The sequence below is a fragment of the Asterias amurensis genome, chromosome 20 (genome assembly GCF_032118995.1).
Source record: "Asterias amurensis chromosome 20, ASM3211899v1".
Lineage (NCBI taxonomy): Eukaryota > Metazoa > Echinodermata > Asteroidea > Forcipulatida > Asteriidae > Asterias > Asterias amurensis.
The window spans coordinates 2,094,748-2,121,851 of NC_092667.1; the positions used below are offsets into that span (position 1 = coordinate 2,094,748).

General features: G+C 38.5%; 1 protein-coding gene across 1 annotated transcript; it reads right to left on the reverse strand.

Annotated features, from left to right (window-relative positions):
- Nucleotides 1–926: 926 nt before the first annotated feature.
- LOC139952611 (steroid 17-alpha-hydroxylase/17,20 lyase-like) lies at nt 927–13,409 on the reverse strand. The gene is made up of 5 exons (XM_071951802.1): nt 12,427–13,409; nt 7,119–7,406; nt 6,057–6,223; nt 5,052–5,155; nt 927–4,391 (listed from the first exon to the last, which is right to left on the reverse strand). Exons 1-5 carry the CDS (start codon nt 13,105–13,107, stop codon nt 4,150–4,152), a joined length of 1,482 nt encoding a protein of 493 aa, XP_071807903.1. The 5' UTR covers nt 13,108–13,409; the 3' UTR covers nt 927–4,149.
- Between the last annotated feature and the right edge of the window lie 13,695 nt (nt 13,410–27,104).

Consider the following 27,104-nt stretch of genomic DNA (forward strand, 5'->3'; position numbering starts at 1 on the left):
GTATAAGGCTGTATTCTTTCAACTGATTGATCTTGAGTGATAATGTCTTTTACTTTTTCATGCTGTGGAAATAAACGAGCTTTGAAACTTGAACATTGATATCGTTAAAGGCAGTGGACACTATTGGTAATTACTCAAAATTATTATTATCATAAAACCTTTCTTGGTTAAGAGTAATGGGGAGAGGTTGATAGTATAAAACATTGTGAGAAACAGCTCCCTCTGAAGTGACGTAGTTTTCGAGAAAAAAGTAATTTTCCACGAATTTGATTTCGACACCTCAGATTTAGAATTTGAGGTCTCGAAATCAAGCATCTGGAAGAACACAACTCCGTGCGACAAGGGTGTTTTTTTCTTTCATTATTATCTCACAACTTCGACGACCGATTGAGCTCAAATTTCCACAGGTTTGTTATTAAATGCATATGTTGAGATACACCAACTGTGAAGACTAGTCTTTGACAATTACCAATAGTGTCCAGTGTCTTTAACTTCGTTTAAAAAGATACATGTTATAATGCTATTCATACGACAGCAATTTAACTGATGCCTCTTGCGTAATTTTAGCATGGTTATAAAATGTAGCAATGTTTGACAAGATTTTGCAAGAGAACATAAACAATAAAGGAAAATATGGTCACAAGTCTTTTCACATGAGGTTTTTTATTTTTATTTTTACAATTGCTACAATTTGGCGTTGAAATTATTGCATTTAGTGCAGGCCAGGAATTTAATCTTTGAAAGGGTAAGGCCATTATTCTTTCATTTTGCGAAGGGCGCTGCCATTGTAAAAATATTTTTAAAGTCTATGGGAGAGTGTTGAAAGGGCACCGAGGCCAAGACTAGGGGCAACGGTTGTCCATGACCGCCGTGGCATCGGTGTAATTACAGGACAGATGACAACAATCATATCAGAGATATTCATTCATAAAATACAAATCTTTATTGACACTTTTTTTTATATTTACATGATTAATTTGGGTTGAAAATTAAGGCTGAATACAATCTGCCAAGATTGAAATTAATTCTTTTTTTAACAATTCCTTTTGACAAATCTTGTAAATTTGTAAATATACAACAGCAGCAAAGAAAGCATGTTGGCTTGAATGCAGTCGCTGGTGTGTCGAATGAATATAATTGAGAAAAAACAATGGACATTATTCATTCCAACTACATTATTTTCACGAATTAAAATCATCCTTTTGTTTTTACAATAAAAACATTTTGCTGAATACGTTTTGTTATATGAACATACAGTTTAACATTATTTTATCAAATCATTGGGAAAAAGTAGGTTGCAGTCTTACTGATTGTAAAAATATAATAGATGGAGACTAGATGGGGTCGAAGATATCAGAATATCTGATACTTTGGTCATAATCTGCTGGTATAGCCTTTAAACACACTGGACACTATTGGTAATAGTTTTTGAGAAAGAGGTACATGTATTTGAATCTGATAAAAGCCTTCAGACCTGAAGCATTTGCAGCCATCTGAAAGCACACACATTGTGCAACAATGGTGTTTTTTCTTTCATTATTTTGTGGCAACTTAGATGACGAGTTAAAATGTTGTTATGGTATATGAATATGTTGGGATACCAAGTGAGAATACTGGTCTTTGACAATTACCAAAGGTGTCCAATGCCTTAAAAGCACCACTTCGCTATCAAATTCTTATAACTTTAAGGATCATTTTAAAATACTCCTCTTATGGTTAAGTGACCTTCAAATTCTAAAGTTTCAATCTCACTTCCATGTGGCCATATTAGGGAAGATTGGAAAGCCTATCTGTTGTCATGTACAATTGGATCATTTTTATGCGCAAAAATATCTACAAACCAGAAGACATTGATTATGTTTAACAGTAATCTTGCATATGCGGTTTAATAATGTAAAAGTTAAAGAAACTATTTATATGAACATTTGAATACTGCAGATATGTTTTACTTTTGTGAGTATTGCTATGGAATGAGCGCCCTCCAAGTAAAATGACGAGTTTCCCAAATTTGTTGCATGTAAAGTTTGAAACAAACAGATTTGCTTAGCATAGAAAAACTTAGCATAGCATTCTGAGTAAAAGACCAATTGTGGTTTACACCTTCCCGCAATTTTTGTTTGATACACCAACAAGTCCACTGTCGTAGTGCTTTTAGTGGGAAACTGTTCTCAAAGTCGATTCCAAAAAGGGAATCTTTAAAAACCAGGAAATTTGTTGGAGGATGTGAATTCTACACCACAGGAAACCCTGCTTGTGTCTGGACTCCAGACTCCAAGTAAATGTAATGTTGTTATACCGGTGCTGTTTTTGTATGGTCTCCTGACTACTAGTAAATGTTTGTTTTTTAACTCACAACTTCCAACCTCGCGAAGAGACTTTCCGCTTAACGCAGACCTGTTTATTCTCAGCAAATATGTATGTTTCGCTGCTCTGCAATTTTGGGGCGAGGTATATACTAACCACATTGGTCTAACAAATAATTGAAAAACTAAAAAGCCATAGACGAGTGTAAAACCAATCAAGGACTGACTACATTAATGCTCACCCCTCTTCAGTCTCTCTATCTATTCTTTAGTCAATGCCTTCATAGCTTTGGACAGCTTCGTATAGAGCCGTCATCCCAAGCGACTGGAACGGGAGACTACGCACGCGAGTCGAGTGGCAAAGCTGCCCCACTCGGTGGTCTCCCGTTCCATCAGTTTCTAATTTGGGATAGCAGCTCTGTAAGGTGAAAGCTACCAAAGCCACGAACGCCTCGGCGAAAGGCTCCCACTATCAATCGAATATACATTATTTGGGCTCATGTTTTCAGGAAAGACGTGGGTTGTTCCTTCAGCAAATACGAAAAAATATCCATACATGCATACGGCACGAATAGCCATGCCTCGCATAAATAAACAAAGTCGAGTTGCATCAGCCCTGCTAATGAACCCTTGAATCATTTTATACTCTATAAAATATTTATTCTAGTTAAGTATTATTTAAAGGCAGTGGACACTGTCGGTAATTACTCAAAATAATTTTTAGCATAAAACCTTACTTGGTAACGAGTAATGGGGAGAGGTTGTTAGTATAAAACATTGTGAGAAACGGCTCCCTCTGAAGTGACTTAGTTTTCGAGAAAGAAGTAATTTTCAACGAATTTGATTTCGAGACCTCAGAATTAGATTTTGAGGTCTCGAAATCAAGCATCTGAAAGCACACAACTACTTCGTGTGACAAGGGTGTTTTTTCTTTCATTGTTATCTCGCAAGTTCGACGACCAATAATTGACCAATCGAGCTCAAATTTTCAAAAGGTTTGTTATTTTATGCATATGTTGAGATACACCAAGTGAGAAGACTGATGTTTGGCAATAACCAATAGTGTCTAGTGTCTTTAATGTCCAATCTCCAAATATATCATTATTATCATTTTCATTATTTTGTACAAAGTTATTCATAAAGATTTATGTTTAAATTAAATTTATTAACATCTCTAAAATAAAGCAGTATTCCTGTACATGGTAACTCGTCTCATCCATTTGTACACAGATATTCTTTTTAAATTCAGTACATTCAGTATTCCCAAACTAATTAAATTGTTATCGGCAATCAAATCATTCCCCTTGAGTTATAAAGAGTGCCATATAGTTTGCAGCATTCTTGCTTTGTATTAAAGGGACATGTTGCCTTGGACCTGGCGAGTTGGTCTATGAAAAGTGTTTTCCGTATAGGGCCTACGTCGTGAACTAACACAACACTCCAATTTGTGAAGATTGTTTGACTCAACACAAAATGGCCGACCGTGTTAGTTCGCAAAGTCAAATAAAAACCGAGCATATTTGTGTGGATAACTATATTTCACTTCAACATCTTTCTAACCTGGGCCAAATTTTATAAAGCTGCTCAAGAACATATTGATTAACAACTCTCTGCTAAGCAGAAATGGGCAGGATACCAATCACAAATGGTACATATCACATGGTAGTTCTGGCTGGTAACCTTATTCTGATAAGCAGAAATTTGTTGTGCTTAGCATGTTTTGTGTGTGCTTAAGCAGCTCTATGAAATTGTGCCAAAATGCATTTCATGACAAACGGTTTCAAACGCTTTTCATAGACCAACTCGCCCGGTCCATGGTAGCGTGTCCCTTTAAGACCAATTTATCTCATCGCTTAACAACCTGGAGGCGAAAGAATCGTGGAGATCGCATCATGTCCGGCAAAGGTTCGAAATCGGGCGGGCTCTCCCCAGAGGGGGTCTTTAGATGAAATCGCTGTACGATGCCCCCAAGGAACATGAACAGCTCCATTTTAGCTAGATTCTCACCCAGGCAAACCCGACGCCCAACTGAGAATGGCATGAAACTCTTGGGTGTGAAGACCTTGCCGTCATTGTCTAAGAAGCGATCTATAAAATATAGAAACAGAAGATGTCATTTAACAATTGTGTTTGTAAACAGTAAATCATATTAATGTATATCATGTAAAACATGGGTGTCGATTTGGGAATGGGATTTGACCACAAAGTCGCTGACGAAAATCGGTTCAAAACTCTCGAATTCTTTTTCAAGTTTTCATCGTCCCTCTTCCCCCAATCTAACGCGAAGATAAAGCTACAAGAAAGGATGTTAACTCCTTTTCCGTTGAAACTTTTTAAAGTTTTGTTTTAAACAACAATATCACTTAAAGGAAGGTTGTTTTCCGCCAAGTTTCAAGCTAAAAGGCAGTGGACACTATTGAAGTGACATAGTTTTCGAGAAAGAAGTAATTTTTCACGAATTATATTTCGAGACCTCAGATTTAGAATTTGAGGTCTACGTGTGACAAGGGTGTTTTTTCTTTCATTAATATCTCGCAACTTCGACGACCGATTGAGCTCAAATTTTCACAGGTTTGTTATTTTATGCATATGTTGAGATACACCAAGTGAGAAGACTGGTCTTCGACAATTACCAATAATGACCAGTGTCTTTAAGTATTGCTTTTCTCAAGTCAGGCCGCCTGATCCGTAATGGACAGAGAAAACTTGAGTTTGTTGACGTATTATCATTTTGATTAGAATACCAACCTGGTTGGAAACTGTAGGGGTTTTTCCAGTGCTTCGGATCGTGATGAACCCACCATAGGTTACAGAAGACTGTTGTGTCCTTGGGGATATCAAGGCCTTGCACTCTGAAAGAAAAATAAATAGTCGGTTAAGATTGGGTACTTTTTGTACGAGACAAAACAAAAACTTCCACTTACATTACACGATTAAACACAATGATAGTAGAAAACTTCCCTTGAAATATTACTTGCTGAGATAATGTAGTTTTTGAGATACGAGTTAAACAATTTCACAAAAATGATTTTCGACGAAAATTACTTTACCATGAACTAACGGATTAACGACTATTTTGAAAATATCGCTAAGTGATTTTCACTCTTGTCCTCTTAAAACTTGACAACTAATGAAGCTGAAACTTCAACAGGTAGATCATATTATTACATACATCTTCATTCACAGTGAGTAGGGATTCATGTCATGGTCAAAGACATCGTCTACAAAGGGTATCAAAACCCGTTAATATAGGTTTTCTCGGTCAAATTCGGCAAATGAGCAGTCAATTTCATTTTCATGCGTTCGAATTAAAACTGTTTTGCCTCTCCAGTTGTTACTGCGTTTCAAATCAGAATTCGGCAGTTCAATTTCGTTTTGAGTCGAGTCAAATTCCTTTAGCACTCTGTTCAATTTAGCGTATCGTCATTCTTTTTCGTGACACACACGCCTCAAGAAGCGTCTGTGAATTTGAATGCTGCTTTGATGAATTGTTAAATTGAATGATTATTTTGTTAAATCGAATAACGTAAAAGTACATTTTGACTAGTCTTAAAACGAAATCGAATGACCCTTTTTATAGTAGCATTCAATTTCGTACCAAATAGAATAAGCTGGTGGTTAAATTGGCTGCTCATTTTCCGAAATTGACCGAGAAAACCTATATATATCTCTTCGGGAAATTAAACATCCTTCAAATGTTGCAATTGTAAAAACTATTTCGTAAATAAATTGATTTTATTTTATATAACTTACTTGGTGTCGCATATAGCCCTTCTTGGCCCATTGAGTGATGAGAATGAGCTACGTCTTAATGTTTCCATAACTGTAGCTTCAAGATAAGGGAGGCTTTGCCGATCGCTCCATAGTGGTAGTCGATTTCCAATCGCTGCACTTAACTCTTCTTGAATTTTCGTTTGCACCTGTAATTTAAAAGTTTTGATATATATTTTAAACATGTTATTACAGATCTTTCTAAGGTTTCTGTTAGGGATTACACTCTCTTAATGTAAAAGAGTGAAAAAGCACTCTTTGAAGAGCCATATGAAGGACAACTCTTTTTCGAGTGGTCTTCCACTCTTTTAGATTGAAGTTTGCATCTTTTTGAGTGGTTTTTCACTCTGTCCTGGAGTGAAACCTCTCTAAAAGAGTGAAATAACCACCACTCTTTTTGAAGATCCATATAAGGGACAGCTCGCAACTTCGACGACCGATTGAGCTCAAATTTTCACAAGTTTGTCATTTTATGCATATGTTGAGATAAACCAACTGCGAAGGCTAGTCTTTGACAATTACCAATATTGTCCAGTGTCTTTTAAAGATTGAGAAAACATTGAATAGAATCCGGGTGGTCTCCTTTTCACCAAATGAATTTTACTCGGTATTGTAGTTTAAAGCAAGGTCTCTTGATTTACCCGCAAGGGTGATCTCTTTACATCCAAATAGTAAGTCACAAATTAATACTAGTTGTTCACCTTGACGTGTCAACTTAGTATTTGCAGAGGCTGGAAGCTTTTCAAACAGTTTGTCTGTCAATTGAAATCATTTTGGAATGTAGGTCTGGGAGCGAGGGCCAGCAGAGACCATTAGTGTGGTCGTTGAGGAGGGAAATGGTGTGGTAATGGCCAATGGAATACCACAGGATAGTTTTAAGTATGGTTTCAATTTATCATCGCTTACATCGTCTAAATACCTTAATTGCATTCAGTGACCGAAAAGGAAGCAAAAATTCCCCCAGGTATTTTGACAGCACTGTTTTTATAATCAAATATTTTGATTTATGAGTTTGGGTTATTGATTTATTTTGTTGTTTTTTACCTGTGGGTTATTCAGTAGGAAGATCAGCGCCCACTTTAGCGTCTTATACGTGGACTCATAACCACCAGTGAAAAGCTCCCACATTGCCATGACAACGTGGTCATCTGTCAAGATGATGTCACTACCCGCATTCTTGCTTTCCAACATGGCCGCCACAAATGCGTCAGTAAGGTCCCGGATGTTGTCGGGGTCGAAGGTGCTGAGGTGATCTTCGTATTTCTTCTGAAGGATGGAATCTCGCATGTCAACGATTTCCTGCACCATACGAAGCTTCTTGCTTGGGAATATCTGAAGAAGATGAAACAAACTTCAAATAGTTTAAAGCCATTGGACACTTTCGGTAAACAGTATTATCCAAGGTCCACATGTATCACAACTTATATATAAAATAACAAACCTGTGAAAATTTAGGCTCAATCGGTCATCAGAGTCGGGAGAAAATAACGGGAAAACCCACCCTTTTTTCCGATATCGAGAATTAATATTGTTCTAATGTTTTCTCAAAAAGTAAAGCATTTCACGGAATAATATTTCAAGACAAGTCTTTCACCATTCCTTCTGTAAACCCTGTAAGTTATTTGTAAATCTGTAAACTTTTATTTTTGTTTCTGTTCCGAAAGTGTCCAATGGCTTTAAAGGCATTGAACACTGGCATTGGACACTATTGGTAATTACCCCCGAATAATCAATTGTTAGCATAAAAACTGACTTGGTAATTAACAACGGAGAGCTGTTGGTAGTATAACACATTGTGAGAAACGGTTCCCTTGAAGTAACGTAGTTTTTTAAAAAGATTTAATTTTGATTTTGATTTTGAAAAAGAGTTGGCAAAACAATTAGGCGGCCATCTTAGGCGTTTACCATGGATTTGCGTTGTGACGTCGTGTTTTTTCGGGCACCGGAATGCAAGCATGCATTTTCGTGTGCTTGAATACGGTTACCAGCGCTATACAAAATGGAAAATGAACTGTAAGCACAAAATCAGCCGTTAAGCAGTTTTAATGAAAAAAGTGTCCTGTGCCCAATTTCATAAAGCCAGTAAGCACAAACACTTGCTTAGCAAAAACAAAATATTGCTTAATAGAAACAGGTTACTAGCCAAATTTACACTAAGTTTACATATTTGTGACTGGTGCCCACTCAGTTTTAGCTAAGCAAAACAAAATTTCAAAACAGTATTTTCTGCTAAACAGCTTTATGAAATTGGGCCCTGGCTGGAATAATTCAACACGCCCGGAACTATCAATAATCACTAACACCCTCCCCCTAAACCACAGCCATGTTAAAAGCTTAGCCCCACTTGCACTTTGAAGCCCTACACCCCCCACCCCCCCCCCCCCCCCAATATCACCTACAAACTACAGCCTGTGTTTTCCCTTCTTACTTGCCAGCATGTACTAAATCTCCGAGACGTAAATAGGGCGGGGTTTATCCTAAATAGCCCTTGTTCATTTCTTTACTGTTGCAAATCACAATGTCGGCTGAATGGACAGTGTGTCAGTGAACTTGATCAAGAAAAGTTCTAAATAAACGCATTCATTTAAATCAATATGATTTCCCCTCAAGCAATTTTGTACGCACAATTTCAACAATATTAAAGTCATTGTTGCGATGTGACCAGGGGCTATCTTCGTGCTGCTAACTGTCTCAAACAACCTTCCAAAGTTCTTTGTAATTAACTTATTTTATCCGAATAAGTTCAAAAAGGCTTTGAACAGGTCATTTTCAATCATATTTTTTCCATTTTTTGTTAGATTAAAATTGTCATTATTATAGTCCGAAACAGTAGGATTTTAAAGCAACAACATTTTCGTTTGCCATTTTCTCTTCCAAATTGGGAAAACAAGCTCTAAATTTTACGAATCCATTCTAATTTGTCTAGGCTTATATTTTACAATTGATAAATTCCACTTATTTGTTAGCAATTGTCTATTGCCCTATTGTCTATTGTTTCTAGAAATATGAAATATTATCGGCGCGTTCGCAGTCAAAATAATTTCCAATCAGTTGAACCAAAACTAGGCTGGACGGGAAATCCGTGCACGATTGAAATCAGTATTCCGTTGTTAAGTGTTAAGTTGGTACAGTATAATATTGATGTACTGGAAGTGTTGTCACAAGCTTCATTTCCCACGGTATTTGAGTGACACCCAATGTCCTTGATAACATCTCTATACCCTCCACCACTTGAACAAACCTAATTCAATTCGTGCCACCGTTTGTACAATACTCAAGCCCCCATAGAAACCTCAATTCTTCAACTTGTGAATGACGTCTTACACTATAAAAAAAGGTCTCGAACCAGTCATTACGTACTTGGCCGGTAAAACTGCATTTACAAAGCTATCAGAGTAGTTAGCTATCACTGGTGTACAAGTTGACCTACACAATCATCTGCAAACTGGCTTTTCATACGTCAAGTGTGCGACCGGATTTTGAAGAGATTTTTAGTGTTAACTGTCAATATTGTACACCCAAAGTCGTGGCTGAAGTTCAAGAGGGCTACGCAGTGTATTATAGTTGTACAGAACCCATCGAGTGCCTTGTACTTTAAGCGATTATGTACTTTTCATAACTTAAAGCATATTATCATAAAGTGGTCTTTTATGACGTTGGGGCTTGGACCAACATGCCACCAAGTCAGTCAGCAATAAAGGGGCGGAAGTTCCCCCCCCCCTTATCAATTAGTGTTCATATCGTAAGAATCAGCAGAAAACAGTACACAGGTGAAATAGTTAAAATCTTAGGCTGTAAACATTTAAACCAATCACCAGTATTCTAACTCGGTGTATCCCAACATATGCATGCATTAAATAATAAATCTGTGAAAATTTGGACTCAATTGGTCATCGAAGTTGCAAGAGATTAATGAAAGGAAAACCCCCCTTGTTGCACAAATTTGTGAGCTTTCAGGATGCATATAACGAAAGACTACAGGCTTGAAGTCTTTTAATATGTTAGTGAGAAGTTACCTCTTTCTCAAAAACTACGTTACTTCAGAGGGATCTGTTTCTCATGATGTGTTAAAATGTCAACAACTCTCAATCGTTTCTGCCAACAACTATTTTGAATAATTACAAATAGTGCCCTTAAAGCCGTTTGTACTAATAAAAACGCATTGCGAAGAAAAACCACCTCAATTTACAATCAAATCACGGTCAACTTGTTGTTTGAGTGAGCTCTATTATTATTACTTTTTGTCTGATCTTTCTCTCCATATCATAATATATTTTATAAATTTCATACAGAAAAATAATGAACATCACATATTTTTTCAACTTATTATAAAACATTGAAATTAGCTGGTTACTTAGTTACTGTAACAACATTTATAATGTGGAATTTAATTTGCAATTGAGTAATATTTCTTTCAGAACGTGACAACTCTACACTTTAAGTTTCTCTCAATATTTTCCTTGTAAATTCCAAACCTTCCCTTAAAGGGAAGGTACACTTTTGGTAATTACTCGAAACAAACATTAAAGTCACCTGGAAGTGGTATTTTTTCAAAATCAAGCTTTTGTCACTAATATATGTGTTTTGATGAGTGGAATGTGAATAAACAGTTAACTAAGGTTTAAAAAAATCAGTTCTTATGTTATTTACAAATTTAAGAGTAGACCCCAACCCGAGAGGGCGCTGTTCGTGACGTCAATCGAGGCAGACTTTGCCTGTAATGCGTAGAGTAAACACAATTGCAAAGTACATATACGGACCAAGTCGAGAGTTTGTACGTTTCAAAAATAAATTCCGGCAATGCCGACCAGGTGTATTGCTGCTGAATGCAGAAAAACACTTTTTGAAATGTACCAACTCACGACTTGGACGTACATGTACTTTGCACGTGTGTTTACTATACGCATTGCAGGCAAAGTCTGCCTCGATTGACGTCACAAAAGGGGTAGGCGGAGTCAGCCCCCAAACAACTTTATATATGTTTTAAACATATAAATCGTGACAAACAATTACTAAAAAAATTGTTTTATTGTTCGTAAGCATATACTCTTATGTTTGAAAGAAAAAAATATATATTTCCCAGGTGACTTTAACTTAAACACTGACTTGGTAACGAGCAATGGAGAGCTGTTGATAGTATAAAACATTGTGGGAAACAACTCCCTCTGAAGTAACGTAGTTTTTGAGAAAGAGGTAACTTCTCACTAAAATAATTCAAGACTTATCGCTAGAAGTCTTTTATTCCTATCTGAAAGCACACAAATTCGCCCAACAAGGGTGTTTTTCTTTCATCATTTTCTCGCAACTTCGATGACTGATTGAGCCCAAATTTGCAAGGATTGTTATTTTATGCTTATGTTGGGATACACCGAGTGAAAAGACTGGTCTTTGACAATTCCCAAACGTGTACCTTCCCTTTAAAAAAAAGTGAGTCAGTCTTTGAAAACTAGGCCTATTGCAAAGGTGCGAAAGTATTTGGTACCAATGCACTTTTGATAATGTCATAACTCTCGTGTATGATATATTGTCCCATACAAAACAGTACAGAGTTAAGGTACGTTTGCTATTGTATCAATTCCATTGTTAGTATTGATATTTTTGTCATTCAATACATCGTTTTCACACACTGCTCAACAATCGCCAGCTGTCATGCATGCAACGTGCCTGTGACATATTACAGTGTATAATACACCCAGGGTCTTTTATGAATATTGTTCTTTAAAATCCTCCAGATGAAAAAGCTTTTATCCGAGTTTTCAAATGAATTCCTGAGCTTAATATTTATGGCATGTTGGACAGCTATGCAATATTAATGTGTACAAAGAAGTTTTGCTTGTAGCAATATATTGCAGTATGCAAATGTGTGGTTATTCCGCGAGTTGGAACGTTGGTAAATAAAAGACACCATCGGCAATTGTCAAAGACCAGTCTTCTCATTTGGTGCATCTCAACATATGCATAAAATAACAAACCTGTGAAAATCTTAGCTCAATTGGTCGTCGAAGTTGCAAGATAATAACGAAAGAAAAAAATACCCTTGTCACACGAAGTTGTGTGCTTTCAGATGCTTGATTTCGGGACCTCAAAATCTAATTCTGAGGTCTCGAAATCGAGTTCAGGGAAATTTACTTCCTTCTCGAAAATTACGTTACTTCAGAGGGAGCCGTTTCTCACAATGTTTTAAACTATCAACAGTTCTCCGTTGCTCATTACAAGTAAGTTTGTATGCTAGCAAATGTTTTGAGTAATTACCAATAGTGTCCAGTGTCTTTAACGATAAAGCCTCCACTCTACGGAAAAGTTCGTTAATTTCATTAATAAATCAATTGAAAATATTGAGTTTGATATTTACCTTGAGTGCTGGTATGATGTCTATCGGGTCTCCAGGTTCTAGAACAGCAGTGAACTTTCTGTTACTCTCCAAGATTTCTTTATACTCTGTGTCTGTGATTTCGTAGCGCTGTCCAAAAGTCATATCACAAATTACATTCATGACTGCCAAGTTCAGCTCATCACTGATATCGCAGTACATGCCATCTTTCTTAGACAGCATACAGGTCAGTCTCTCTACTTCTTGCACGATCTTAGCCGAGGTAGGTTTGCAGTTGTGTCCTTTGATGTTATGCCGGATGGCTAGGGCCGCTGTGCGGCGATGTACACGCCATGCCGGACTGTAGTCACTGAACGCAATGCCACAGTTATTACGAGTCATCAGGTTGATTGAATACACGTACGGGCGTCCGGAGAAATCTTCCGACTGGTTCTGAAATGCTTCTTTTATAACATCTACATCTGAGAGGATGACAAACCGACCCATAGGCAAGCTGAGCGAGAAGACGCTCCCATACTTGTCAGCAAGATCTTTCAGAACCTTGTAAATTGGTCGGTTGGTCATGAAAACATTGAAGTTACCGAGTAGGGGAATGGCGCGTGGACCAGGGGGTAGTCGGAGGTGCCTCGTAGCCCTCCACCCTAGAAATTTTAGGATGGAAACGAGAGCAACCAGAAACACCACTAGATCTACTAATACCATGTTTGACAAGCTAGTTTCAGTTCTACTGCGAACACTTCAACAAATAGAGCGTGTGTTTTTTAAGGTATCACACAGTTCAGCCGGTTCGACAATTTATGAGATGAATTAAAACTTAGTCACTTGCAAAAGTTAAGTCTGCACAGCATTTCAGCTCGGTTTGTTTATCGGTCTACAAGACGTCCTTTCTGCTTATTCCAAATTGATCCCTCGGTTTTTATATGGAACGCGTTCCTCCCAAAATGTAGGTGATGTAAAACATTGGAATCCAGCCTCTATACTGTTATCATCATCGACTATCTTCACTGTCCTCGCTCCTGATTGGCTCATGAGTAAGGTATTGGAACAATTGCTTATGCAAACTATGCTGAGAGACGGCCAATCATATCGCAGTGTTGCGCACCTGAGGTGGGTCAGTGCGCCAGACCATTCTGTGTTGTAATGCTGATTGAGTACATCAGGTCGGTCGTGTGTGTACACATCCCAGGCATGTGTACTATAATTACGGCACTGATAGCAGGTATATGTACATGGTACGTGGCCTTCATCCTTTCATAAACCATAAACCGTGCAAACACCAAATAAAGTACACTCACCCCTAACTGTACTATTAGGCACCATTCGGGCACCATATAGCTGTTCGGTCATTGAGATAACGCCATGAAAGTACCAGTGGCACCCCGTCAGGCCAAAGGAGTGTTCGTACTTTTTTTACCTTTCTTTCCACAGTCTTTCTTCGGTTCGTCGTTTCAAGCACCGACCTGAAACTCCAAACGACCACTTGTCGAGCTCATTGTCTACTTTAACAGTACTTGTTACATGGAGGTTTTTGCTGCCAAAGGATTTAAGTCATCGTAAAAAACTTGTGATGGACTAAGAGTGTGGTGCACACTGATTTCAAGATGGGTATTTTTTGTACGACACACAAAGCACAAACGTCAACAGATTTACATTGGACTTCGGTTTATAGATAATAATGGTAGAAAGCTTCCCTCAAAATACTATTTGCAGAGGTGCTGTCGCTTTCGACAAATTGAAACAAAATCACAAACATAATTTTCGTCTCAGTGAGACGGCTTTACACAACTCTCCTTTAAAAACATTGCTCTGTGGGATTTTCCCTTTTTTTCTCTCAAAAAACTTGACGACTAATGAAGCTTAATTTCTAGTTAAATTACACAAATCATTCAAAGGGAGTAAAGAGGTAAGTTCAAACGAAACAATTCGATCTAAGAACAAAGGATGACACTTGGATATTATAATGTTTTCGTAATGTCTCTAAATGTATTTCTGTATATGATCAACAAAACAACGGTAAAACACCAATATCGAGAAGAGAATAAACAAACTAACAAATACGATAGTCTTCAGTAATTTAAGAGATGAGTGAAAAACAATTATCGTGCAATGTATTTGTAAGCGTTAATCAACTGAAAAGTATTGGCGGGCGGTGGGGCCGGGTTAGTGGGGGGGGGGAGCCGTTGAGGTAGTCCTTTTAAAAATTTGAAACATCACTGCGCACTCAGTTGTGGTATGTGACAATGGTACAATTCAGTGCCCAAATGCCTATAAGTTAAGGTGATTTCCTAGATTTTGCTTCTCGCCCACTCTGTGACTACAACAAAGTTCACTTATTAAGGTGTTTCCTATTTTTCGATTTGAGAATTACTCCCTTGAAAGTAGAGCCTTGTAAATATCTACAGTTCGAAACAGGAAATCTCGAAGGTTCCTGGCAACCACGCGTCAAGGGGCTATTGCCCGCCAATTACAATCACAACCAGACCCCCAGTCCAATGACTTCAAAGTACTCTTACTTTTTACTAATCACTTGACCTACAACGAGAAGGAAGTTCAAAACTGACTCGTACTTTTGGAACCTCCTCACACTCTTCAAAAATATGCCTCAGGATTAGATATGTTGAGTACAGGCCTAAGATAGTTAAAGACACTGGACACTATTGGTAATTGTCAAAATCCAGTCTTCTCACTTGGTGTATCTCAACATATGCATAAAATAACAAACCTGTGAAAATTTGAGCTCGATTGGTCGTCGAAGTTGCGAGATAAACTATGAAAGAAAAAAACACCCGTGTCACACAAAGTTGTGTGCATTCAGATGCTTGATTTCGAGACCTCAAATTCTAAACTTGAGGTCTCGAAATCAAATTTGTAGAAAGTTACTTCTTTCTCGAAAACTACGTCACTTCAGAGGGAGCTATTTCTCACAATGTTTTATATTATCAACCTCTCCCCATTACTCGTTACCAAGTAAGGTTTTATGATAATAATTATTTTGAGTAGTTACCAATAGTGTCCACTGCCTTTAAAGGCACTGGAAACTATTGTTAGCATAAAAACTTACTTGGTAACGAGTAATGAAGAGCTGTTGATGGTATAAAACATTGTGAAACGGCTCCCTCAGAAGTAACATATCTTTTTAGAAAGAGGTAATTTCTCACTCAAATAATAAGACACTTCAGCTTTCAAGGTTGCTTTTACTCCATTGGTTCGGTTACTTTACGTCTGATTTAGATAACAGACTCTACTGTTTGAATATCCTATACAGTCAAAAGACTTGAATTTAAAACCAAACAAGGCCACAAATCTATCAGATGTAACAAATCAAACTGAAGGTCTTCGAGAAAGTTGAATGTGTCCCCAAGTCCTTGAGGTTGGCATCTGGTTAACATCGAACCAAATTGTTTGTGTCAGTCATCTCTTTTGATAGACACTCAACGAGAGAAAAAAGAAAACTTTAAAGGCAGTGGATACTATTGGTAATTGTCAAAGACTAGCCTTCACAGTTGGTGTATCTCAAAATATGCATAAAATAACAAACCTGTGAAAATTTGAGCTCAACTGGTCATCAAACTTGCGAGATAATAATGAAAGAAAAAAACACCCTTGTCACACGAAGTTATGTGCGTTTAGATGGTTGATTTCGAGACCTCAAGTTCTAAATCTGAGGTCTCGAAATCAAATTCGTGGAAAATTACTTCTTTCGAAAACTATGGCACTTCAGAGGGAGCCGTTTCTCACAATGTTTTATACCATCAACCTCTCCCCATTACTCGTCACCAAGAAAGGCTTTATGCTAATAAATATTTTGAGTAATTACCAATAGTGTCCACTGCCTTTAACAACACTCACATGAAGTGTTGTTCTTCAAAGTGTAACCCAAACCGGCGAACACGTACGAGCAATAATTGTAGAACAAAAACAAATTTGTCATTGATGCAAGAAAGCAAGATGTCCAATGAATTTTAGACAACTTGAATGATTGAGACCAGCATCCGATGCCACGAAACGCTAGGATTAATCCTTATCTCAAGCTCGTCCTAACTTATTTAGGATGGGTTCAATGCGGCTAAAAACGCCTGGTATACGGACTTTAACTCGTCTCAAGTCATAACATTCATCCTTAGTTAAGAAGAGTTTTGTGAGGAACTCTCTGTTGTGAAATCGACGGAAGAGCCCAAATTCCATAAAGCTGTTTTAGAAGCAAAAAAAAACTACTTGATAAATTTCTTTTCTTAGCAAAACTTGACGCGGCACCAGCCACAACAATGCACACTTAATGTAATTTGGACTGGTAACCTGTTTCTGCTAAGCATTACTATTCTGTGCTGAGCAAGTTTTTTGTTTTTTGTGCTTACAGGCATTATGCAATTGCGTACAATTCTGTAATCAGCAAATTTTTTTGCTTTTTACAGGCTTTATACAATATTGGGCACAGGAAATACATGTAGAAAAGGGTGGAAGCCAATGCATTTAACACTAAGGCGTAACAATGCATGCTTTGGGCTGGCAACCTGTATCTGCTAAATAATGCATATTCTGCGCTTAGCAAGTTTTTGGTGCTTACACGAATTGGGCACAGGAAGTACACCAGGGTGGAAGCCAAATGTATTTGACATTTAGGCGTATATTCTAGACTCAAATACTGGAAATCATTTAAACAACGGAAACCGTACGTGCATATTATAGGCGGGCTTAAACTGCGCCTAAAAACGACAACTTGGGGAAGGACGGAGTTGTACACAAGGGGGCGGTATGACGCAAAGGGTTGCAATATTTTGACAGGTCGGGGCCTAGATTAAATCAAAGTCTGTACCGGTTCATACAGGTCAAATCTTAGCTTGGTTAAAGGTACTGGACACTATTGGTAATTACTCAAAATAGTTAACATAACAAACTTACTTAACGAGCAATGGAGAGCGGTTGATAATATAAAACATTGTGAGAAACTGTTTCCTTTGAAGTAACGCAATTTGAGAAAGATGTTATTGCTCAGTCAAATATTACAAGACTTCCGGCCTGAAGCCCTTTTTATAGGCTTCGGAAAGCCGCACACAAATATGTGCAACAAGAGTGTTTTTGTGTCATTTTTCTCATATTATATTATACTTCCATATCATACCCATTATTATATCCCCATATTGTACCCAGTATTATACGGGTTGTTCTAAAAAACCCTCGACCCACGACCCACGACCCCCCGGACGTCGAGGGGTCGTGGGTCGTGGGGGTCGAGGGGGTCGAGGGGGTTTTAGAACAACCCTTATTATACCCATATACCCATCATTATACCCCATTTGATCATTATTTTGTTCTCTTTACTTCTTGAATACTGGTTTTCTCATACATCCTAAGGTATATGAGTAGCAGTTAATCCAAGAACACCTTGTCTTTTGTTAGAAAGGGGCCAATAACATCTGTAAAAGTACAAGAAGGTGAAAGTGAACGGACATGACACACTGACTGGTGCACTGGGCTAACAGACGCTTCAACCCTCACGGGGGGTCCAGAAGGAAACAAGTTCATGGGCGTGCACAAGTAGGCATGAACCTAAATTACACAACTGTTCCGAACCCCTTCCCGAAAATAGTACAAGCAACCACCATGGGTGTTATTAAAAGAAGAAAAATAACCCGGTCCTTGGGACTGCGGATGGGTGGAGCTTACAGCTTCACTTACAAAACAGAAACAAACATGGTACAAAATACATAAATAAACAACGTCAACAAATGAACGAGGTCGAACGCTGCAGGCATTCAAACGGTCCAAAACCCATCCACTATAAATCTCTTTGTTATTGAACTATACACGGGTAACACGATCGATTAACTCAAGTACATATCCATAACATTGGTTCACTGAACAGTGGTCACATGAAACCAATAGCTGGCAGAAATAAGAGGGGGTTCTTGCCCCTTCAAGGACCCTCAGTCAATTTGAGAGACGCGACTCAGGCGAGACCGAAAATTTATATCGTTAAAGACACTGGCCACTGTTGGTAATTGTCAAAGACCAGGGGCCAATTTCATAGAGCTGCTTAAGCAAAAAATTTGCTTAAGCACGAAAATAGCTCGCTTGTTTTACACATGTTACTGGCCAAAATTTCATGCCATATACATTGATTGTGACTGGTATTTAGCTGTTGTTTACTTAGCATAACAATTGAGTTGAGTCTTGGCCGGTAATCTGATTTTACAAAGCAAGGATTTTTTTGCTTAAGCAAAATTTTGTGTTTAAGCAGCTCTATGAAATTGGGCCCTGTCTTCTCACTTGGTGTATCTCAACATATGCATAAAATAACAAACCTGTGAACATTTGAGCTCAGTCGGTCGTCAAAGTTGCGAGATAATAATGACAGAAAACACACCATTGTCACACCAAGTTGTGCGTTTTCGGATGCTTGATTTCGAGACCTCAAATTCTAAATCTGAGGTCTCGAAATCAAATTCGATGAAAATTACTTCTTTCTCGAAACTGCTTCACTTCAGAGGGAGCCGTTTCTCACAATTAAGGTTTTATGCTAATAATTATTTTTAGTAATTACCAATAGTGTCCACTGCCTTTAACGGATAACCAGCAATGAGTACAAAACAGGGCCAAGTTTTACACAGCTGCTTTGATAAGCAGAACAAGCAGCTAAGCGCAACAACATATTGTTACCAGCCAAACTATCCATGCCACGCGTGTGCAGTTTGTGACTGATATCCAGCTCATTTCTGCTAAGCACGAAGTTTTCAGGCAGCATTTTCTGCTTAAGCAGCTCTATGAAATTGGGCCGAGAACTTGCGTACACTTGATTTAGGATCAGGACCAATGTCATTACTCTGCACCGTAAGCAAAAAATCGGCGATGAAGGAAGCAGGGAATTCCATTGACATCCCACTCGTCCCATAACATCCAATGACATCCCACTGCATCCAATTACATCCCATTTCCCATCCCACTCATCCCACTACGACCCATAACATCCCATTGACATGATCCCATTTCATCCTATAACTTCCCATGATATCCCCTCACATCCCATTATATCCCAACACCATCCCAATTACATCCCACTGATCCCATTTTATCCTTACACCATCCCATAACATCACACTTTCCATCCCACTCATCCCCATCACATCCCACCGTCACCTCATTGACATCCCACCGACACCTAAGTGACACCCCATTACATCCCATTTACATCCTATTGACATCCTATCACATCCTATTGGCATCCCGTCAGATTGACTTCCCATCCCACGAATCCTGCAACATACCATTGAGTGTCCACCAAACTCATCCCATTACATTATATTAACGTCCCATCCTACAATGCATTAGCGTTCGATCCAAACCGGACCTTCTTCAGAGGTATATAAACAAGTACAAACAAATACATATCCATTTATAGAAAAAAAGGGGAAGGGATTAAGGGAAGGATCCAGAAACAGAAATAAAAAACAATCAAAGTTTCTATTTGAGAAACAATTGGTGACTATGAACCAATAGGAGTGAAGTGGTGAGATCAAATGATGTTCAGTAAGGAACTTCCCATCTGATACATAGATATACTCCTCCCATACGCCTCTCTTAATATGTATGCATGACGTCATAATTCTTACCCAAAATGAGTCTATGGGCGCACGTCCCCCATCACTTGCAGTGGCTGCGCCCATCGCCTCGTTTTGGATTAGCATTGTGACGTACCTCATGCATAAATATTAAGAAAGGCGTATTGACTTTCCAATTCCACTTTTTATAACATAGAATAACGGGTTTGTGTCAGCCTTTGGTAGGAGTTAAATTATGGAGAATGGATAAGAAAGTGCAGATTCGTGTATAGAATGTCGAGTACATTGTTACGAATCTACACTTTGGAGTGTAGTTGATTCGTAAGATTACTCCTGAATGTTTTCAGCTGTGTTACGTTGCACATCATGGTATCACTCAATTTAGGAAAGACAGCCATTTTAAAGTTGAACTATCACTTTAATTGAAACGAACGAATCTACAGTTGAATAGTTTCGTAATTTACGCTTTCATCAATAGAATGACGTCACAGAAATAGTTTATTTGTGTATAATGTTCTGATGCAGGTAAACATAACGATATAGTTATACGAATTCCTCTTGTTGTTCAGCAATTATTTTTTACAAACTGTTGATGTCGTTGTCCAAGTAACTTTAAAAAGCACGTGCTTTGAAGCGTTTGTCCCCATTTTGGCGTGACACACATAAAACCGATCGTGATGATCTTTTGTTGGCCCCAGTATGATATTGAACACCACACTATTTTCAAAACAAGTTGTTAATAACGTTTAGCAAATACTTGATGCCTCATCCACGTTAGAACCTCTGCGGTGTGTTGATTCCTTACTCCAGCCTTTAGGCCTAATACAAAAAAAAAACAGTTGATCGTCCCCACCCGCATCCTTTTTTGGGGCCGCATCTTTTTTTTTTTACTATTTACTATTTTTTTTTTTTTTTTTTTTTTTTTTTTGTATCCATCTTTTCAAAAGGACTGGCCTAGGAGCTTTTCCCGAATCTAACTTGATGCTCTCGAACACTTGTAACCGTCTGTTTCATAAAACAATATTAGTGAATGCCTACCAGCGATTCTATTAATAGTGTTATCCGACCCTGTTAGTGTTGGTGTTAACACAGGTCCTCATGCAACTAACAGGTATAAATAAGTTTGCGGTTGATTCAAACTGAAGAATTGGTGGCATGTTTGATTAGAAATACTTAGCAGCCATCTTGAAAAGATTTTTTTTGGTGATCAACTCGACCGATCTGGGGCAACATGTCTCTTTAATGTGTTTCTGTCACAAATTTGTTGCCTGTGTGTTAATACATCAATATATATATATTTTTTTATTTAGTAATGTTTTTAATGACTATTTTTTAAACTGTGCATTTCGGCTTTTTAGCCGCTGTATTGCAGTGTTTTAATAAATAAACCATGAATAATAATAAAACAAAAAGTAAGTAGTAAATAGTAAGGCCCTCATCCTCCTCTTTTTTGAAAAATCCGGACGATCAACTGGTATTTTTTGTTAGTTGGCCTTTAGATCAGTACTTGAATGGGTTGTCGTGTATTTACACCCAGTGCTTATAAGTTGATTGTAAACAATTTAAACACACAATCGATATCCCAGTTCTGAACAGCTGTGTTCACCACGCAACAATACACCGTGCACGCTAAAATTATATTTTCAAAGAAACTTTGTTTTCTTAATATTTTGTTGACAACCGTTTTTTGTGCGACAGTTAAATATTTGTCGGGCTAAATCAAACAGTAATATGCATTTTGGTGTGCACATCAAAACTGAATCCACGTCCGGATGTGAACAGAAGAAGGGACATATCTTAAGGCTCGAGTCAGACAGGTTTTTCTATCACTGGTTCTTTTGAAGTTCATGGTCGCTTAGAAAGTTCTTTTGGAATATTTCTAGACGAGAGTACGATGGACCTCAGTTTAGCAATAGGAAAGTCAATAGCAGGGCGCCAATGCGGCTGGGACGCGCCGTGCTTAACAATACAGCCTCGCCACCCCGGTTACAAACGCCTCTAATATAGTACACAGCCACATCCCAAAACCAGCAGTATCCCCAATAACAGAATCACACTCAAAATTATCATCAAATGATCTGTGAAACTGAACTTTGTACGGCACGCTTAATTATGGATTTTTTTAGCAAGAACTTTGTTGACTATTGTTCCATTGTTATGAAGCTTTGGCAGTAGACAACGTTGTATTATATCGTCATTGTTTCTGGATGGATGAGCCATGTTTAACAAACCACTTGTAATCGAAGGTTACGCTAAACACTCCTAAAACAGCTTGTGCTTTTGTCATTTTTTTTGTTATTACGGCAGATGTAAACGATTTTGTTAAACTCCAATAAACAAGACCAGTATAGTACGGGCGAACCAAAACTACCTCCTGCGTTGCTCGACCGTTTGTACTTTTTAAAAACTTGAAATATGGACATCTGAGTGTCAAATGCACTCTTAGGGGAAAACAGCATAACAAAGGCTTCTTTACCAAAAACATCTCTTTTCACTACAGATCAAAACTTTAATCACTTCAAAACCTTTGCCTGATCGTGAATTTCAACTTGCCAAACTCAAAGAAATAAACAAACAACAAGCAACAAAACAAACGGAAGACAATAACTCAGAAACAAACCACCAAACTTTAATACAACTTTGTGAACAGTAAATTTCACCTAGGACACCTTACCCGTTCAAATCTGATTCTTCAACTTTTCTTTGGTATCTCCGATTGCACAGAGAAAGTTAGTCTATTTTGAAATAGTAACATCATCAGAATAACATGTTTGCATCATAGTTCTAATGCCTTGTTAAAGGCAGTGGACACTATTGGTAATTACTCAAAATAATTATAAGCATAAAACCTTACTTGGTGACGAGTAATGGGGAGAGGTTGATAGTATAGAACATTGTGAGAAACGGCTCCCTCTGAAGTGCCATAGTTTTCGAGAAAGAAGTAATTTTCCACGAATTTGATTTCGAGACCTCAGATTAAGAACTTGAGGTCTCGAAATCAACCATCCAAACGCACGCAACTTTGTGTGACAAGTGTGTTTTTCCTTCATTATTAATCTCGCAAGTTCGACGACCGATTGAGCTCAATTTTTCCCAGGTTTGTTATTTTATGCATATGTTGAGATACACCAACTGAGAAGACTGGTCTTTGACAGTTACCAATAGTGTCCACTGTCTTTAATGACACAAATCAAAACTTTACCCAACACCAATGTTTGTGATCGTTCGCAATTTATAAAGTACGTTGCTATTAATTGGAATTGATGTGGATTTGTTTGGAATTCCCCCGTTTATCAGCCAAATTCAAAGAAACTGTACAGTATTGGTAATTACTTAAAACAATTGTTAGCATAAAAACTTACTTGGTTACGAGCAATAGAGAGCTCTTGATAGTAAAAAACATTGTGGAAAACAGTTCCATCTGAAGTAACGTAGCTTTTTAGAAACTCAAATAAGCTGCAGCCATTTATTGCGCATCTGAAAGCACACAAAGTTTTGCATAAAATTGTGTTTTTCCTTCATCATTCTCTTTGTAACTTCGATGACCAATTGAGCACAAACTTTCACAGGTTTGTTTTTGATGCATATGTTGAGATACACCAAGTGAGGAAAAACTTGTCTTCGACAATTGCCAAAGGTGTCAAACATTTCTTTTATCAACATCAATGCAATGTTGATAATATTGATATTGTTGTTCTGTATGTGATGATAGTTTTCGTGATGACCTTGTGTGTTCCAGATATGTGAATTTCATAGAACAATCAATTATAATACATTGGGTGCCCTACCCTATAAAACAACATAACATAAACAGGTTGACTTAAAGGCGCAGCCCCCGATTTCACGAAACTCATCGCAAGTAGCGACGCATCGTAGGGTTTGCGATGCGTCGCAGACCTATAAGACACGTCGCGGCTGCGACGAGTTCGCAACTTACGACGTGTAACCGGTCGCAACTTGCACTTGCGACGCGTCGCAACGCTTCGTGAAATCGGGGGCTGGACAACTTTGCTAACTGTCAAAGTCCAGCCCCCGATTTCACGAAACTCATCGCAAGTTGCGACGCATCGTAGGGTTTGCGATGCGTCGCAGACCTATAAGACACTACGCGGCTGCGACGAGTTCGCAACTTACGACGTGTAACCGGTCGCAACTCGCCCTTGCGACGCGTCGCAGCGCTTGGTGAAATCGGGGGCAGGGCCCAATTTTAAAGTACAAAAATTTGCTAAGCATGAAACTTCTTCCTTGATAAAAACAGGATTACCAACCAAATTTTCACTTGTTGCATATGGCTTGTTACTGGTATTTAGCTGTTATTTGCTTATCCTGAAAATCACGTGGAAATTTTGATGGTAATCTTGTTTTTATCAAGGAAGAAATGTCATGCTTGTTGTGCTTAGCAGCTCTACGAAATTGAGCCCAGTATTCTTACTCGGTGTATCCCAACATATTAGCATACAATAATTAACCTATGAAAACTTGGACTTAATTGATCATCGAGAATAATAAACGAAATAACACCCTTGTTGCATAATGTGTGTGATGTTCGTTGGGGTTCGTTTGGAGGGCCTTAGGTGAGAGGAAATAGTGCATAGAGGCAAAGAGAGATGAGGTCTACATCAGTGTGCTGAGGAACTGTGATGAGAGGCAACAGTGCAAAGAGGCATAGATAGGTGAGGTCTACAGCAGTGTGATAATGAACTGTGATGAGAGGCAACAGTGCAAAGAGGCATAGATAGGTGAGGTCTACAGCAGTGTGATAATGAACTGTGATGAGAGGCAACAGTGCAAAGAGGCATAGGTAGGTGAGGTCTACAGCAGTGTGATAATGAACTGTGATGAGAGGCAACAGTGCAAAGAGGCATAGATAGGTGAGGTCTACAGCAGTGTGCTGAGGAACTGTGATGAGAGGCAACAGTGCAAAGAGGCATAGAGAGGTGAGGTCTACAGCAGTGTGCTGAGGAACTGTGATGAGAGGCAACAGTGCAAAGAGGCATAGAGAGGTGAGGTCTACAACAGTGTGCTGAGGAACTGTGATGAGAGGCAACAGTGCAAAGAGGCATAGCGAGGTGAGGTCTACAGCAGTGTGCTGAGGAACTGTGATTAGAGGCAAAAGTGCAAAGAGGCATAAAGAGGTGAGGTCTACAGCAGTGTGCTGAGGAACTGTGATGAGAGGCAATAGTGCAAAGAGGCACATAAAGGCGAGGTACAGACAGAGTAGTGACGAAGTTTTTGCAGTCATGCTTTGAGTACATGTGTTGTAGGGTTTGACTGAGAGACCTTGGGGCATCTGGGTTGAAGTCTCCAAGAGGGCTCATAGATCTAGGTACGAGGTTCAAAGCAGAGGGCCAAGGGCATTATGAGGGGAAGCCTTCAGCAGAGGCATGAAGTTCTGCGAGGTAAAAAATAGTTTGCAGGACAGGGCTTTGTCTGTGATTCTGTGCTGGTAGAGGAGAACTTTTAAAGCGCACAGGTCTGTAACATGAATTACAACCCATATTTAGGTAAGGTGGGGCAGAGTCTCCGGCAGTGGGGTGGGCCGTTGACGCGTTTTGGGGTGGGGCCGTTGACGCGTTTTCCAATGGGGAGTGCTGACAGGAATTGTATGAAGCGAGCAGCTGAATAGAGGTATGTGGTGGAGCGTTGCGCTCAGGGAACCATGTTCAATGAGAAGCAGAGAGCCAATGGGGTGAGGGAAAGCCTTTCAGAAGAGAATAGCGAGATGTAGTTTACAGCAGATGACAAAGTGACGGTGTTGATCAAGCTGCTTAAAGACACTGGACACTATTTGTAATTTTCAAAGAGCAGTCTTCTCACTTGGTGTATCTCAACATATCCACAAAATAACAAATCTGTGAAAATTGGAGCTCAGCTGGTCGTCGAAGTTGCGAGACAATAATGGAAGAAAAAAAAACCTTGTCACTCAAAGTTATATGCTTTCAGATGCTCGATTTCGAGACCTCAAAATCTAGTTCTAAGGTCTCGAAATCAAATTCGTGGAAAAAATTCTCGAAAACTATGTCACTTCAGAGGAAGCCGTTTTATCACAACGTTTTATACTATCAATTTACTCGTTACCAATTAATGTGTTATGCTAAAAATTATTTTGAGAATACTAGTGATACTATTGGTAACCCCACCCCCCCCCCTTGCCCCCTCTTGTCTTGTTTGTTTGTTTGTTTGTTTGTTTGTTTGTTTGTTTGTTTTGGGTTTTTTGGGGGGCGGACTTTGTTCTGAGAGGGGGGGAGGCCTTGTTACGGACCAGGTCATTATGGATGACGAGTTTTCAAACATGGGAGGAGAAATCCCTATTCTGAAAGTGGCAACAGAAATATAGCTACATCGCCCTATGGGCCTATCGTATAAACGTAACAAAATGTTTAGTAGTTATTTTTTACAAAACTCTAGTGTTAATCATGGGTTCTTTATTTGAATCGGGTCAAATGTACGTCACCTTTGACCTGACATTCCGGTGTGTGAGTCCTGTGTATTTTTATACCATGGCTCAATTTCATAGAGCTGCTTAAGCAGAAAATATTTCTTAACAATTTCTGCTAAGCAGAAATTAGTAGAATACCAGTCACAAATACACGTGACACGGTACTATGCTTGGGTTACTTAAACCTCAGTCTGTAAGCTAAATGGTTTTTTGTTTTTAATTGTTGTCCCTTCCTCTTACCGCTGCGGTGTTTTGTTGTGGGTGTAGTTTTTTGTTTTCAATAGTCTGGTTTTGCTTGTGTTTTAATGTTTTCTTTTGTGTGATTTTTAAATGTTTCAGTGCAATTACCTTTTTATATTGTATAATTATATTTGTATCGTTGGCAGGGGTCTGGTTTAACACATCTTTTGATGACAGTTTTATACTTTTGTTTTAACCTTGACAGCCCCTGTACAACTTGTAACTATTGTGTATGTCTAAAGATTTAAAATAAATAAATAAATAAACAAACTGCGTCACTTGTGCGGTGCTTTAAGGGAATGTACACGTTTGGTAATTGTCAATGACCTGTTTTCTCACTTGGTGTATCCCAACATAAGCATAAATAACAAGCTTGTGAAAATTTTGGCTCAATTGGTCATCGAAGTTGCGAGAAAATGATGAAAAAAACAACACCCTTGTTGGACCGTGTGTGCTTTCAGATA